The sequence below is a fragment of the Leptodactylus fuscus genome, chromosome 4, assembly GCF_031893055.1.
Source record: "Leptodactylus fuscus isolate aLepFus1 chromosome 4, aLepFus1.hap2, whole genome shotgun sequence".
Taxonomy (NCBI): Eukaryota; Metazoa; Chordata; class Amphibia; order Anura; family Leptodactylidae; genus Leptodactylus; species Leptodactylus fuscus.
Window position 1 is genome coordinate 101,526,575 of NC_134268.1, and position 13,646 is coordinate 101,540,220.

At 39.8% G+C, this 13,646-nt stretch overlaps 1 protein-coding gene across 3 annotated transcripts in view; it reads left to right on the forward strand.

Annotated features, from left to right (window-relative positions):
* Positions 1-13,646, forward strand: part of CARMIL1 (capping protein regulator and myosin 1 linker 1) — a 260,007-nt gene that overhangs the window by 129,987 nt on the left and 116,374 nt on the right. For all 3 annotated transcript variants that reach the window (XM_075270894.1, XM_075270895.1, XM_075270896.1), the window contains exons 9-11: positions 638-713; positions 5,514-5,602; positions 6,120-6,214. In XM_075270894.1, the coding sequence (XP_075126995.1) occupies positions 638-713; positions 5,514-5,602; positions 6,120-6,214 (260 nt within the window). The remainder of the gene's footprint in view (positions 1-637; positions 714-5,513; positions 5,603-6,119; positions 6,215-13,646) is intronic.

A 13,646-nucleotide genomic window follows, 5' to 3' on the forward strand; every position in this document is an offset into this window, starting at 1 on the left:
GTCCCAGGTTTACATAGTCACGATTCATAGTCATGGTTCAGCTTTGGGCTTCAGAGAGCCGAAGAGCCAGAACATTAAGAATATCTGAAGTGGAAGTCTGCCTCAATTCCTCTGCATTTTTCCACCATCAGAACAGACCCTGAAAGTTTTACTTTAAGTAGGACAACTGTATTTGTTTTCTTTCTAAGATATATATATATATATATATATATATATATATATATATATATTAAATAAAAATAATGTCTTATAGAGAGAGACAGAGACCTGTTACCAAGAAAATTATATGCAATAGCAAAAGGTATCAAAACTGGTGTAAAGGAATACTGGAGCAGTCATCTATGGCATCCAATGCAATTCCACTTCTCATTAACGGAGCCCTTTGGAAAATTAAAGTAATACCCCGATTGGCTGCCATAGGAAACAGCACCATTAACTCTTTGCATCACTTTTGAGGTAGTGCCCCCAATGTTTTTTATTTTTATTTTCTGTAACTTACATTTTGTACAATTTGAATGTTTCTTCCTTAGAAATGAGTGGTATATTTATAATGATCTGAACTATACAACACATAAAGAAGAGTTTCCACTTTGTCCAATATGATTGTCGCATTAAGTCTCATATATGTGTCTTACAGAGATTTGATACCTATTGTAGCGGCCCTAGAATACAACCTGTGGTTTACAAAGTTATCATCTAAGGACTTGAAATTGGTGAGTATCTCTAATAATGAACTTAGACGGATCTGCAGGTAGTTGATTTTGAATTTTACACCAAGAGCATCAAAATACATTTACAGAATGTATTAGGGCATTATTCAACATTTTCTAAAAACACGATTACACTCGCTATTGGCAAGAGGATTTCCTAAACTAACCAAATTACATGTACTATGGTGTTCCTGCCGGTTTTTCTGCAAACATTCAAGAGTTTCATAGTAGTCTGAGTTTTATTTGTGGCCTTTCATTTGTGACAAATTCTTTGGGAAACAATGGATCATATGAAATACTCCCGGGTTCTTTTGCCCTATTTTTAGATTGGTTTTGTTGCTGGAGATAATCACTCAAAGGCCTTATCAACACTGGATCACACGTTATAGGAAGCAAACTTACCTGGCTGGTGAAATTTACTATACTGTGGCTTTCTCTAGGTCATGACGGGGAGATATCAATGGAGACACTCCTGCATGAGATCTTCATGCCTAAAGGGGTATTCCCGTGCACATAATTAAAGTTAAACATTTTTGCAAATGTGCCAATTTTCAGGTGTAAGTGATGGTTAGTTATTTGGGCAGGAAAAATGTGGCTGGAATGTCAGAAAAAAATTAAAAAGGAGCTGGCCAGGAATTGGACAAACTCCAGAAGGGCCCGGAGCAGATGTAACATTAAAAAACAATACACGCCTGTCCCTGGTGCTCCAGTGTTCACCGAAGCAGTCTGTTCTGCTGCCCACCATGCCTTGGTCTCTGGAAGCCCTGAGTACCATGTGATCACTGAAGCCAATCAGCGGCCGAATTTATCACATGAGAGGGACCAATGATATCACTCACATATGTCACTGGTCCCTCTCCCACTACAGCTAAGGCCACTGATTGGTCTCAGTGGTCACATGGCGCTCAGGGCTTCTGGAGACCAAATGGACTGTTTCAGTGGACACAGGAGTGCCAGGAACAAGTGAGGATTTTTTTAAAATATTAAGTTATTTTTATTTTTCCGCCTGTCAATAATATAGCTGAATGTATCCATTTATTACAGCACAACTCTAAATCTAATCTTAAAGGTAGTCTACCAGCACCAAAAACATTATTTAACCAACCCAGTACTTTTATAGTGCTCAGAGTATATTCAAACATAGTGTAAACCTATCCTAAGTTATACATACCTGACCAGACATAAGACCTTTCCTGCCTTCAACTATTTATCTTCTGGAAGTCCAGGAAATCAGGCCCAATGTTCAGCTGCCCACAACCCTCCCCCGATAAACACTTATCTTATTTGCATAGGGATAAAAAAAAACACCTTTTTTACCAAAATTAAGTAACTGTTCTTCAAATAAATTCTAGCACTGTGCTCACAGCTCTGAGAACCATAAGGTAATAGGTCTGGTTTAATAACATTTTTGGTGCTGACGGGACTCCATTTAAGTGCACAGAAACAGAACCTATTAAAAGGAGTCAAACCCTTTTATTCTTGAATTTTTCATGTTCAATTGTAAAACACGATTGATTTCTATTTTTTAAATGTGGGAATAAAGTTTGCAGTGCAATTCAGTACAATTTTGTGAATAGTGATAAATGCAGATCGCTTGTAGATATGTTATCTCTTTATCTGAGAGACAGTTTTATCTCATGATCACTGCTGAGAAGGGAGTGAATACTTTTTGCAAGCAATGTATACACAAGGCTTTTAGCATTGGAACATTTTCGACTGGGGCAATAATAACCTGAATAATTGTTCCTGTGTAAAGGTGTCCAGCAATCCAGTGACAAATGATGATTTGCATTTGTTTATTGTTGACCATCCCCTCTTCTAAAAATAATGGACACTATATTGGGGTGGAGAGAATGAAAAATAGTTTGTATGAAACCCTTCCAGTAATTGCTGTAATCAAAGTACCGTATTTTGCGGACTATAAGACGCACTGGACTATGAGGTTTTAGAGGAGAAAAATAGGGAAAAAAAAATTTCAGGCAAAAAATGGTAAAATATTTAATATATGGGAGTTGTAGTTTTGGAACAGCTGCAAGGCCACATTGACAGGTGACCCTGCAGCTGTACGGGGATGTATAGGGCGTTTTTTTTGTGGGGCCAGGTGTAGACCGGGCATTTTCAGACACAGGGATACCTAATGTATATGTTTCACAGTAATGTTATACTTTTATATGTATTCTAGGGAAAGGAGGTGAACTTTTATTTATTTTATTTTTTATTATATTTTTTTAAGTGTGTTTTTTTTTTTTTTTTTTTTTTTTTTTTTTTTTTACTATTTTAATATCCCCCGCCTAGGGGGTTTGAACCTGCAATCATTTGATTGCAAGTCCCATAGACGGCAATACAAGTGTATTGCCGTCTATGGGAGATTCTATACATTACTATCGCGGAGGGTCATAGACCAGCCGCGATAGTAATATATATCTATGACAGGCCTGGGAGCCTTCATTAGGCTCCCGGCTGTCATCGGAACAGGCCGACTCCTGCGGCCTCGCCGTGCAGGAGCCGGCCTGCATCACTAAAGGTATGAGGCCGGGGGGGGGTGCTAACTAACTGTCGGGACCTGCGGAGGAGCAGTGGGTTTGCAGCATGGCCGTGCTACTGCCACCGCTGGTTTTCTTCAGCGGCAGTAGCACGGCAATCCGCAGGCCCCGGCAGCTAAGACAGTCCCCGGCATCTGCTATAATAGACCGGCGGATGCCGGGGAGTGTCTTAGCTGCCGGGGCCTGCAGTATTGTCACACTCCTGCCGCTGAAGAAAACCAGCGGTGGCAGTAGCGCGGCAATCTGCAGGCCCCGGCAGCTAAGACACTCCCCGGCATCCGCCGGTCTATTACAGCAGATGCCGGGGAGTGTCTTAGCTGCCGGGGCCTGCGGATTGCCGCGCTACTGCCGCTGAAGAAAACCAGCGGTGGCAGTAGCACGGCCATGCTGCAAACCCACATTCAGACTATAAGACGCACCCTCATTTTCCTCCGAAATTTGGGGGAAAAAAAGTGCGTCTTATAGTCCGAAAAATATGGTAAATAGACTTGTTGATACAGTGGCTTGCAAAAGTATTCATACCCCTTGAACTCCTCCAGCAGAGCCAGCGCTGATTGGTCGAATTCCGTACTCTGGCCAATCAGCGCTGGCCAATGCATTCTATTAGCCAGATGAAGTAGAGCTGAATGTGTGTGCTTAGCACACACATTCAGCTCTACTTCATCGGGCTAATAGAATGCATTGGCCAATCAGTGCTGGCCAATGCATTCTATTAGCGTGAGCTGAGTTTGCACAGGGGTTCTAGTGCACCCTCGGCTCTGCTACATCAGATGTACATCATCTGATGTAGCAGAGCCAAGTGTGCATCAGATGTAGCAGAGCCGAGTGTGCATCAGATGTGTAGTTGAGCATAACTGGCTCAGCACTGCTAAATCTCTGCATTCGCATAGGAATGCATTGGCCAGCCTTCGGCCAATCAGTGCTGGCTCTGCCGGAGGAGGCGGAGTCTAAGGTCGGACCTGAATGGAGACTGGTGTGGAGCGATCTTAGACTCCGCTTCCTCCAGCAGAGCCAGCGCTGATTGGTCGAATTCCGTACTCTGGCCAATCAGCACTGGCCAATGCATTTCTATGGGGAAAAGTTAGCTTGCGAAAATCGCAAGCTGACAGGGATTTCCATGAAATAAAGTGACTTTTATGCCCCCAGACATGCTTCCCCTGCTGTCCCAGTGTCATTCCAGGGTGTTGGTATCATTTTCTGGGGTGTCATAGTGGACTTGGTGACCCTCCAGACACGGATTTGGGTTTCCCCCTTAACGAGTATATGTTCCCCATAGACTATAATGGGGTTCAAAACCCGTTCGAACACTCGAACAGTGAGCGGCTGTTCGAATCGAATTTTCGAACCTCGAACATTTTAGTGTTCGCTCATCTCTAGTTTTCTTCTTTCCAATCTTCTATAATTGCCAGATTTGTGGAGTGCATGACTTATAGTTGTCCTTTGGACAGATTCTCCCACCTGAACTGTGGATTTCTGCAGCTCCTCCAGAGTGACCATGGGACTCATATCTACACCTCTAATCAGTGCTCTCCTTGCTCGATTTGTCAGTTTAGGTGAACGGCCATGTCTTGGTAGGTTTACAGTTGTAGAATACTTTTTCCATTTTTGGATGATAGACTGAAAAGTGCTCCTAGGGACACTCAAATCTTTGAATATGTTTTTATAACCTAACCCTGCTTTAAACTTCTCCATAACCTTATCTCTGACCTGTCTTGTGATTTCCTTGGTCTTCATGATGTTGTTTGTTCACTAATGTTCTCTAATAAACCATTTAGGCCTTCAGAGAACAGGTGTATGTATACTGAGACTAAATTACACACAACTGAACTCTATTAACTAATTAACATCTGAAAGCAGTTGATTCCACTGGATTTTATTTAGGGGTATCAGAATACAGCGGGTGGAATATTTTTGTACGTCACACTTTTCAGATTTTTATTTGATCAAAATTTTGAAAGCCATATATCATTTACCTTCCAATTCACAATTATCTGCTATTTTGTGTTTGTTTACCACTTAAAATCTCAATAGAATGCATTCAAGTTTGTGGTTGTAAGGTGACAAAATGTGAAAAAGTTCAAGGGGTAATAAATACTATTGCAAGCCATTATAGATGCTTCTTACAGACAGTTCATCTGACTATGTAAAAAGAGAGAACCTGGAGGATATAACTCCAGACTCCAGTTCTACGAGGCAGCAAGACAAACACAGTTGTGACTGGGAATAGTTATTGAATGTCTGCAACTCTTTAATATTTCAGTCCACTGATGTCTGTGATCAGATCCTACGAGTGGTGAGCAGGTCCAGTCGATTAGAAGAATTGATTTTGGAAAATGCTGGTTTGAGAATGTAAGTATGTTTAAAATCAGTGAGAATACTTCAAGAAATTAAGCCAAGTGCACTTATCGGTAATGAAAACCTGGCTAATTAAATACTAAATACATTGAATACTTGAATTGTAAAACCTGTTTTCTGGGCAAATGATAGAACAACTTGTGCATGTGTATTATGTATCCTTTAAAATCTTGCTCAAACAAGATAAAAATAAACCATGTTGTCTATAAGGACCCTTTGTCAGGCTTATGTAACCCAGTGTATATGATGGTAGCTTACCCAATGTTAAACATACATCTCAAAAGTGCTGTAAACCTAGTCTAAATGATACATACCTGAATAGATGTCTGGCGAGTGCTTTTCTGCCTTCCGCTATTTCTCTTCTGGAAGTCCAGTTTTCTCCTTTATGAAGCATTATAGAATGCTTATACATAATAATGTGGCTGTATCCCTTATTTTTCACGTTTTTTTTCAGTTGTGATATTTTTCACATGTTTATTCATTCTATCTTTTTATTCTGTTTTCTTTTTAGTGATTTTGCACAGAAGTTGTCCAATGCTCTTGCATATAATCCAAACTCAGGACTCCATACAATAAACCTTGCAAACAACCCAATTGAGGACAGAGGTATTGTATTGGTTTGTTTTCTCACACTTGTTACAAATAATAAAGGGATTTGCGCTAATTCCTCTGGCTTAGTTTTGATAATGAAGTGTCTGTTTAATTGTAATGTAAATATGTTTTTCACACCTCTGTGATAATTCATTTGATTGTACTTCTCCTAAGCACCAACAGCATTTTGGATCTTGGTTTCATGGTTCGCTTTACTTGCATGTTATAAATCTACAATCGACCCAATTTGTTTTTCAAATTAGAGTGTATGAGAGGGTATGCATGACCCAGAGATTTCCCCTGTAATGTCATGCAGGAGGAACTAGCACCTGTACTAAACACTAAAGGGTCAGGCATCAACTTGATCAAAAAATTACTTGGGCTCTTTGGACTGGTAGGGCTATGATCACATTTGTGCTGGAGTCTCTGTTGCAATATCTGCAAAGTCCTGCACACACATCTTTTTCATTCACTGGTTACAAGTTAAAACAATGGACACCCGACTGACCCCCATTATAGTTAATGGAGACTATCAGACTCTGTGTGTAACCGCTATTTTAGCCATTCGCCTATCTGTTGTTCTGGTCCTCCAGCATCAGTTGAAAATTTCGGGGTCAGCTTTTCCACTTCTGTTCCATTCAAGCTTTCCTTTTTAAAAATTGCAAGGTTTACATTGCATAAAAGTGATATTTGTGTATCTCATTTAAAATGTATGCTTTTGTTTCTGGAGGGAGGGTGTCCGTTTTGGAGGATATACAAGCTAAGGGCATAATGTTGGAAGACGTTTTTCTGGGCTTATCAATTGTACTTATATGAGAACACTAAAATCCTCTTCCAGAATGCAGCTGATTTTGCAGACAAAGCTTGACCTGGGTAGATGTTTTTATTGCAACATCATGTGTAGAGAAATTGTAGTATTAAATGGCAGTCATACAGGTAAATTCCAGAGTAGGTCTCCTTTCTGGCTCATAGAGGGGATACAGGGCAGGGATAGCCCTCTCCATGATGCCCATATTTCCACATAACCTTTATGGACAAATGATGGACTTCATGAGACAGTCCTTTTGAATTAAACATTTATTTATTTATTTTTTACAGAATTTTTTTCTTATATTTTTTTTAAATAAATATATAGGACAATGTACTTTAATATCATATTACTTTTTCAAAATATTGTGGCTTATTAAATTAATAAAAAGGCCTCTAAAGTTCCATATTAAGGAACATTTGTATGCAGCAGCTACATGCTGAATACAGATGTGTAACATCTTGAGAGGCAGTCTTCTCATCCTGCCTCCCCTCCCCTTGCCCTGCCTGTATACAGTGTGGGGAAGATAACTCGGTAGGAGCAATAGTGCAGACCCAAGCAGTCAGAGACGGGGACAGAAAAACTGTAGCAAACAAGTTTATTTATTTTTTTTTTAAAAAAGGCAAAATAAATAAACCTTCACGCCATGCACAAAAAGAGTAAAGTAAAATGCAGCCTTAACTTCAGGCATTAACAATGTGAAACAAAACCCTGCTCATCTGAGCACTCACTAGACAACTAGTACTAACTGTACATGTGGCTTACTAACAACCAGACGAATCAACACAGCACAGTCTTACCAGACTCAGTGTCAGGACAGACCTAGACACTTCCTCTCACTCCCAGGATCTGCCCTGAAGTACAGGCTCTTTAGCCTTTTATGGCCCAGTAACGAGACTGGGACCCGCATCTGAGGTTGAGGCCTACTCAAGACCTGCACTGGACCACACGTATGTCAGAAATCTGTGGGAGATGTACCATGACTCCAGCACTCCTCCTTCTCACAACAGTTATATTGTCATAGAGGCAAAATGACAGTTCCACTTTTTAGTTTAATCCAGTTGTTCATTGTGTCATTAGAACTAAACCTACGTGAGCTCAATAATACCCTTATTAAAGGGAGAGCTCAGCAAGCCTATAAAATGGTGATGGAAATACAATTCCTAGAGACCAGATGTGCAAATAATATGGGTTACAATTAGTCTCCCTGTGTTAAAGTAAAAAGGAAAGTGCAGAGATTCAAGGGAATATTGAAATGATTTATTTTCAAATAAACGTATTCAAGAAGTTTTCATGTCAAGGGAACGGGAGTTTTCATAGTTTTATTGTAGCAGTAAATTACACCTTTCCAGGCAAAATTTGGGCTTTTAACATATGCACATTGTCTCTCCTGTTCTGCTATTTTACTGTATAATTTAATGTAATTGCAGGTGAGTTTTTTTGTCTTGCCTTTGAGAACAGAATAGTTTAATCCCTTCCTGTAAGATAGTCTAACATGCTTATGGGTGTCAGACATCATGAAATTACCTAGGCTACGTTAAAGCTGTGTTAACCTCTAAGTTGTGAGTAGGAGTGGTCGTGTGCAGGTTTCTGTCATCTGGATGTTTAAAAAAAAAATGTTTTCACAATCTCGCTTACAGCAAAGAGAGATCTTGATATTCACAAGGGATTGAATTGTATTAGAAATTTGCATTAAACTATGTTCACACACTATGAATATACCATAAGCAGATCTGTCTTGAATGTTTTAAACCGCCTGCAAAACAATCTTCCGATAAAACTTGTATTTCTGGCATAGACTGGAAAGCAGATCTTAATTCAGATTAGCCCTATTGTATTTCAGAGATGCTAATCTGTAGCTTTTCAGTGTACAGACGATACCAATAATGAATATGTTGTGGATTTTAGTGAATTCTTTCAGGATTTTGGTATAGAAAATGGTCAGTGTAAAGCTGTGAAATTCATTTACCTACATAAAGAGCAATAAACAAGTTACATGCAGGATAATCATGACCAGGCTGTCTTTATTAGGGATATGGAGATTTAAACAGGTTGTTTGACCCCAAAAGGATTTTTCATACTGATGACCTATCCACAGGATAGGTTCGACACCCAGACCCCACACAGATCAGCTGTTCTGGAAGCCTCTCAGAAGCTACAGCAGTGGACAGGACGTGGATAGGTCATCAGTATGAATAATCCTTCTTGGGTCCGGAGCATGCCTTTAATGGCATTGTACCATAACTGACAAAGGATATTTAGTACTTGTCCACAGGATAGGCGATAAGCAACTGATTGCTGGAACTCCAAACAGTCTCTATAATGGTGAGGAGGGATATAAATGGTGTAGTGGGTGATTGTATAAGTTCCTTAAAGCACTCCTTGTGTCTTATCACATTTGAAGCAAGCTTACTAGAGATGAGCAAGTACTGTTCGGATCAGCTGATCCGAACAGCACGCTCGCATAGAAATGAATGGACGTAGCCGGCACGCGGGGGGTTAAGCGGCCAGCCGCCGTCAAAGCGGAAGTACCAGGTGCATCCATTCATTTCTATGGAGCGTGCTGTTCGGCTCGGCTGATCCGAACAGTACTCACTCATCTCTAAAGCTTACCCATACAATTCAAAGTTCTGTCCACAATTTTTTTCTGTATTTCTCTTCTGCTTCCATTATTCACCTCCTTTCTAACTGTATTCCATCCATAAAAGATTTTTTTTACAATATCCACATTACCTTTTTTTTTTTTCCCCCAGCAGACACCTCTGTATATTTTTTCCAAACCTTTTAACTCTAATAATCAGATACATTTGTCAGGTTAGCTATTTATCAAATCTCTGTGTGACAGATAATTTAGATTTTTTTTCTTCTACTAATCCAAGTGAATAAAGACAAATTTTAATGTGTTCATAGTGCAGGAAATATACCTGAAGAATTTCTTCCATATTGTTTCATCGCTAGTCCAATTTTTAAAAAATATATAATATCCCAATAATTAAAGGGGTTGCAAAAATATTTTATTTTAAATAGGCCAGGGGAGGTAAAAAAGAAAAAAAAAAATTAATCATACTTTCTCTTTTCACCAGTGCTCCAGTGCCTCCCTGCTTGATCTGGTCCTAATGGTTCATTGTTTTTTCCAGTGAAGTCCTTGTCGCATGTGACCGCTGAGGCCAGTCAGCGGCCTCAGCGAAGTTCCCGAGGTCTCTTGTTGAGGCAGATGATTGGTCTCAGCAGTCATGTGACCATTGAGGCCAATCAGCAGCCTCATTGGAAGTGATCCAGGATGGCACAGCTGGAAAGCAGTTTCACTTTGAGAAAACAGCTCAGCAGAAGATCCGGACTGTACTGGGAGGACACCAGACCACTGGGGACAGGCGTGAATGCTTTTTTTTTTTGGGGGGGGGGGTGTCTCCCCCGACCTATTTTTAAAAATATTTATTTTGCCTCTTTAAGTATACATTTGCCATATCTTTAAGAAAATTTGTCATCATGAAAATGCAGTCCAATTTGCAGGTAGTATGTTATAGAGCAGTAGGAGCTGATAGATTGATATAGTTTGTGGTAAAAGAGTCTATAGAACTTGTGTAATATTCATTTAAAAAGGACCTTTCACCACTTTTGGGCACATGCAGTGTTATATACTGCTGGAAAGCTGACAGTGCGCTGAATTCAGCGCACTGTCGGCTTTCCCGATCTGTGCCCGGTGTAAAGAGCTTACGGTGTCGGTACCATAGTGCTCTATGGTCAGAAGGGCGTTTCTGACCATTAGCCAGAGACGTCCTTCTGCCTCGCGGCGCCTATCGCGCTGTGCTGTGGAGCAGGGAGGAACTCCCCCCTCCAGCTCCTGATAATACTCGTCTATGGACGAGCTGTGTGAGCAGAGGGAGGGGGCGTTCCTCCCCGCTCCACAGCACAGCGTGATTGGCGCCGCGAGGCAGAAGGACGTTCCTGGCTAATGGTCAGAAACGCCCTTCTGACCATAGAGCACTACGGTACCGGCACCGTAAGCTCTTTACACCGGGCACAGATCGGGAAAGCCGACAGTGCGCTGAATTCAGCGCACTGTCAGCTTTCCGGCAGTATATAACACTGCATGTGCCCAAAAGTGGTGAAAGGTCCTCTTTAAACCTCTGCTTATTGTGGGCTTAGGAGTCCAGTGGGCTGTCAGACAGGTATTGTCAGCTGTCCTTGTATAAGTGTACATAGAAAGATAGCTGTCAATCACTAAGTAGGATCGTCTACAAAGAGTTGAACGAACAGATATTAAAATAAAAAAATGACAAGTTATACTGGATGTTTTTCCCCAAAAAATATGAATCTTTTCAGCTACTCCAGTTCTATATTACATACTACCTGCAAATCTAACTGCATTTTCTTGTGATAGGATCACATTAGCGAAAGGTTTCTTGCTCCCTGCAATAACCTTGTCATGGACTTTAAATGTTGGGACAGTGGTGCATTTTTTTTGGCCGCCATTGTAGATACTGTATGGCATCTTTACCTGGGTTTGAGAGAAGTTTAATATACACATATAGGTAAAGTTTCAGATGATAGCATAATATCATACATGCATTTTAATCATTGCAATGTAATATTAAATTTCTTCAGACTTCATTGCTAATAGCACAGATGCTGAAGGGGCTCCAAGGATACAACATATGTGTATGCTGTGTGTTATTTCTAGTTCACGGTTTAAGGGGGCAATTCATACCACTCCCTCAGACCCTGTACTAAGCATAAAACACTATAAGGGTGCATTCACACTGAGTAAACGCTAGCTTATTTTGTAGAGTAAAATTACACTTGTAAATTTTGCTATCCCATTGACTTCAATGATATTTTTTTACAAGTGTAAAAATACGCCTGTAAAAAATACGCCTGTAAAAATACGCCTGTAAAAATACGCCTGTAAAATGTCATTGAAATCAATGTGATAGCAAAATTTACAAGTGTAATTTTACTTTACAAAATAAGCTAGCGTTTACTCAGTGTGAATGCACCCTAAGGCTGTGAACCCACAGGCCGTAAACGCAATGATTTGTCCGCGGCAGAAAAATCGCAGCATTTTACAGTACAGGCATGTATTTTGCTGTAAAAACCGTGGTGCGGACGCATTGCGATTTCAAAAACCGGCACGATTTTGGGAGTCTCTGCATCTCAATTATATCTACAGAAACGCCGGTGGTTTCCCCATAGATATAATTGGAACAAAAGTCCATGGAGGAAAACTCTGCAAACTTTCTGTTTAAAGTGCTGCAGGAAGAACTGCGATGTGTTGCAGCCACAGTTTTTCCCCGCAGCGCTTTATTGCTGCAAGAAGTCCCATGGGACCTTAGCCTAAAAGTTTTGCCTATAGCACTTCATTAAACATTTCCTAACTTTCTAAAAACATTCCCCAGAATATTTCTGGTTTATTTCACATAAGATTAGTGTGTAGCCCCAAAATTTCTATATTTCTTCAAAAAGAAAAAATATATATCCTTGTACCGTGTTAGCCAGTGGATATGAAATGAAAGAAATTTTCTGAGAGAAGTCCTCAGTAGTTGATACCTTTTTTAATGGCTAACTCAAAAAGTTTTTTGATGACATATCGAGCTTTCGGGACTACTATAAAGGTCTCTTCATCAGGATGGTATCATCAGATACCATCCTGATGAAGGGACCTTTATAGTAGTCCCGAAAGCTCGATATGTCATCAAAAAACTTTTTGAGTTAGCCATTAAAAAAGGTATCAACTACTGAGGACTTCTCTCAGAAAATTTCTTTCATTTTATATTTCTTCAGCCATACACAAAAGTGATCAGCCATTTTTTTCAGTCTCTGCTGTTACATTATTATAAGGGGTGAATCAGAATTATTATTGCCTTTTTTTTTTTCTGGCTCATCTCGTATAGATAGAAAGATCTAATATTAAAATGTCCCCTCTTTTATCTTCTCGCCTTATAATTATGTATTCATTGCATTGTAGAGAGGCTTTCTGCCCAGGCTTTGACAAATTGCTGTTATCATCATGCTGAGATTTCATTTTGCAAACAGAATTCGGCTAAATTTATAACACTTTTTTTCCAGCATCTGAAACAAACCTTTACAGATATTGTGTAGAGATCTGGATGCCTTAAAAGTATTTTATATTCTATGCAATGCGTAGCATTTTCTGGCAAAGTATGAAATAAAGCAATTTCAGTCTGACTTACTATACTTTACCTAGAGATTTTACCGACTGCTAAGTTATTTTGTATAATGTCTTGGATTTTTTAGGCAAAGTGTGAAATAGAATGGGGGAATCTTTATTAAGAAACTGAAATCTGTGAAACCCAAACTAAATAAAATAGAATGTACAACTGAGTTGAAGAAATGTTATGAATGAACTGTTATTGGAAGGCTAACATCACATCATTTTACTCTGAAGAGGTATAGATTGATGGCAGGTCACTTGGTTCATCTAGTCTACCCTTATATTATTTCCTTTTTATCGTAGGATACTATCCCAGATATCCCAGACATGCTTAAATTCACTTACTGTAGATTTCCCAACTACATCTGCTGGAGTTCCAGGTCTCAACTACACTTTCAGTGAAATAATCTTTCTCCTCTCCCACCAACTAACTGTTATCTAGAGAAAGGGTTAGGAATAGAGATGAG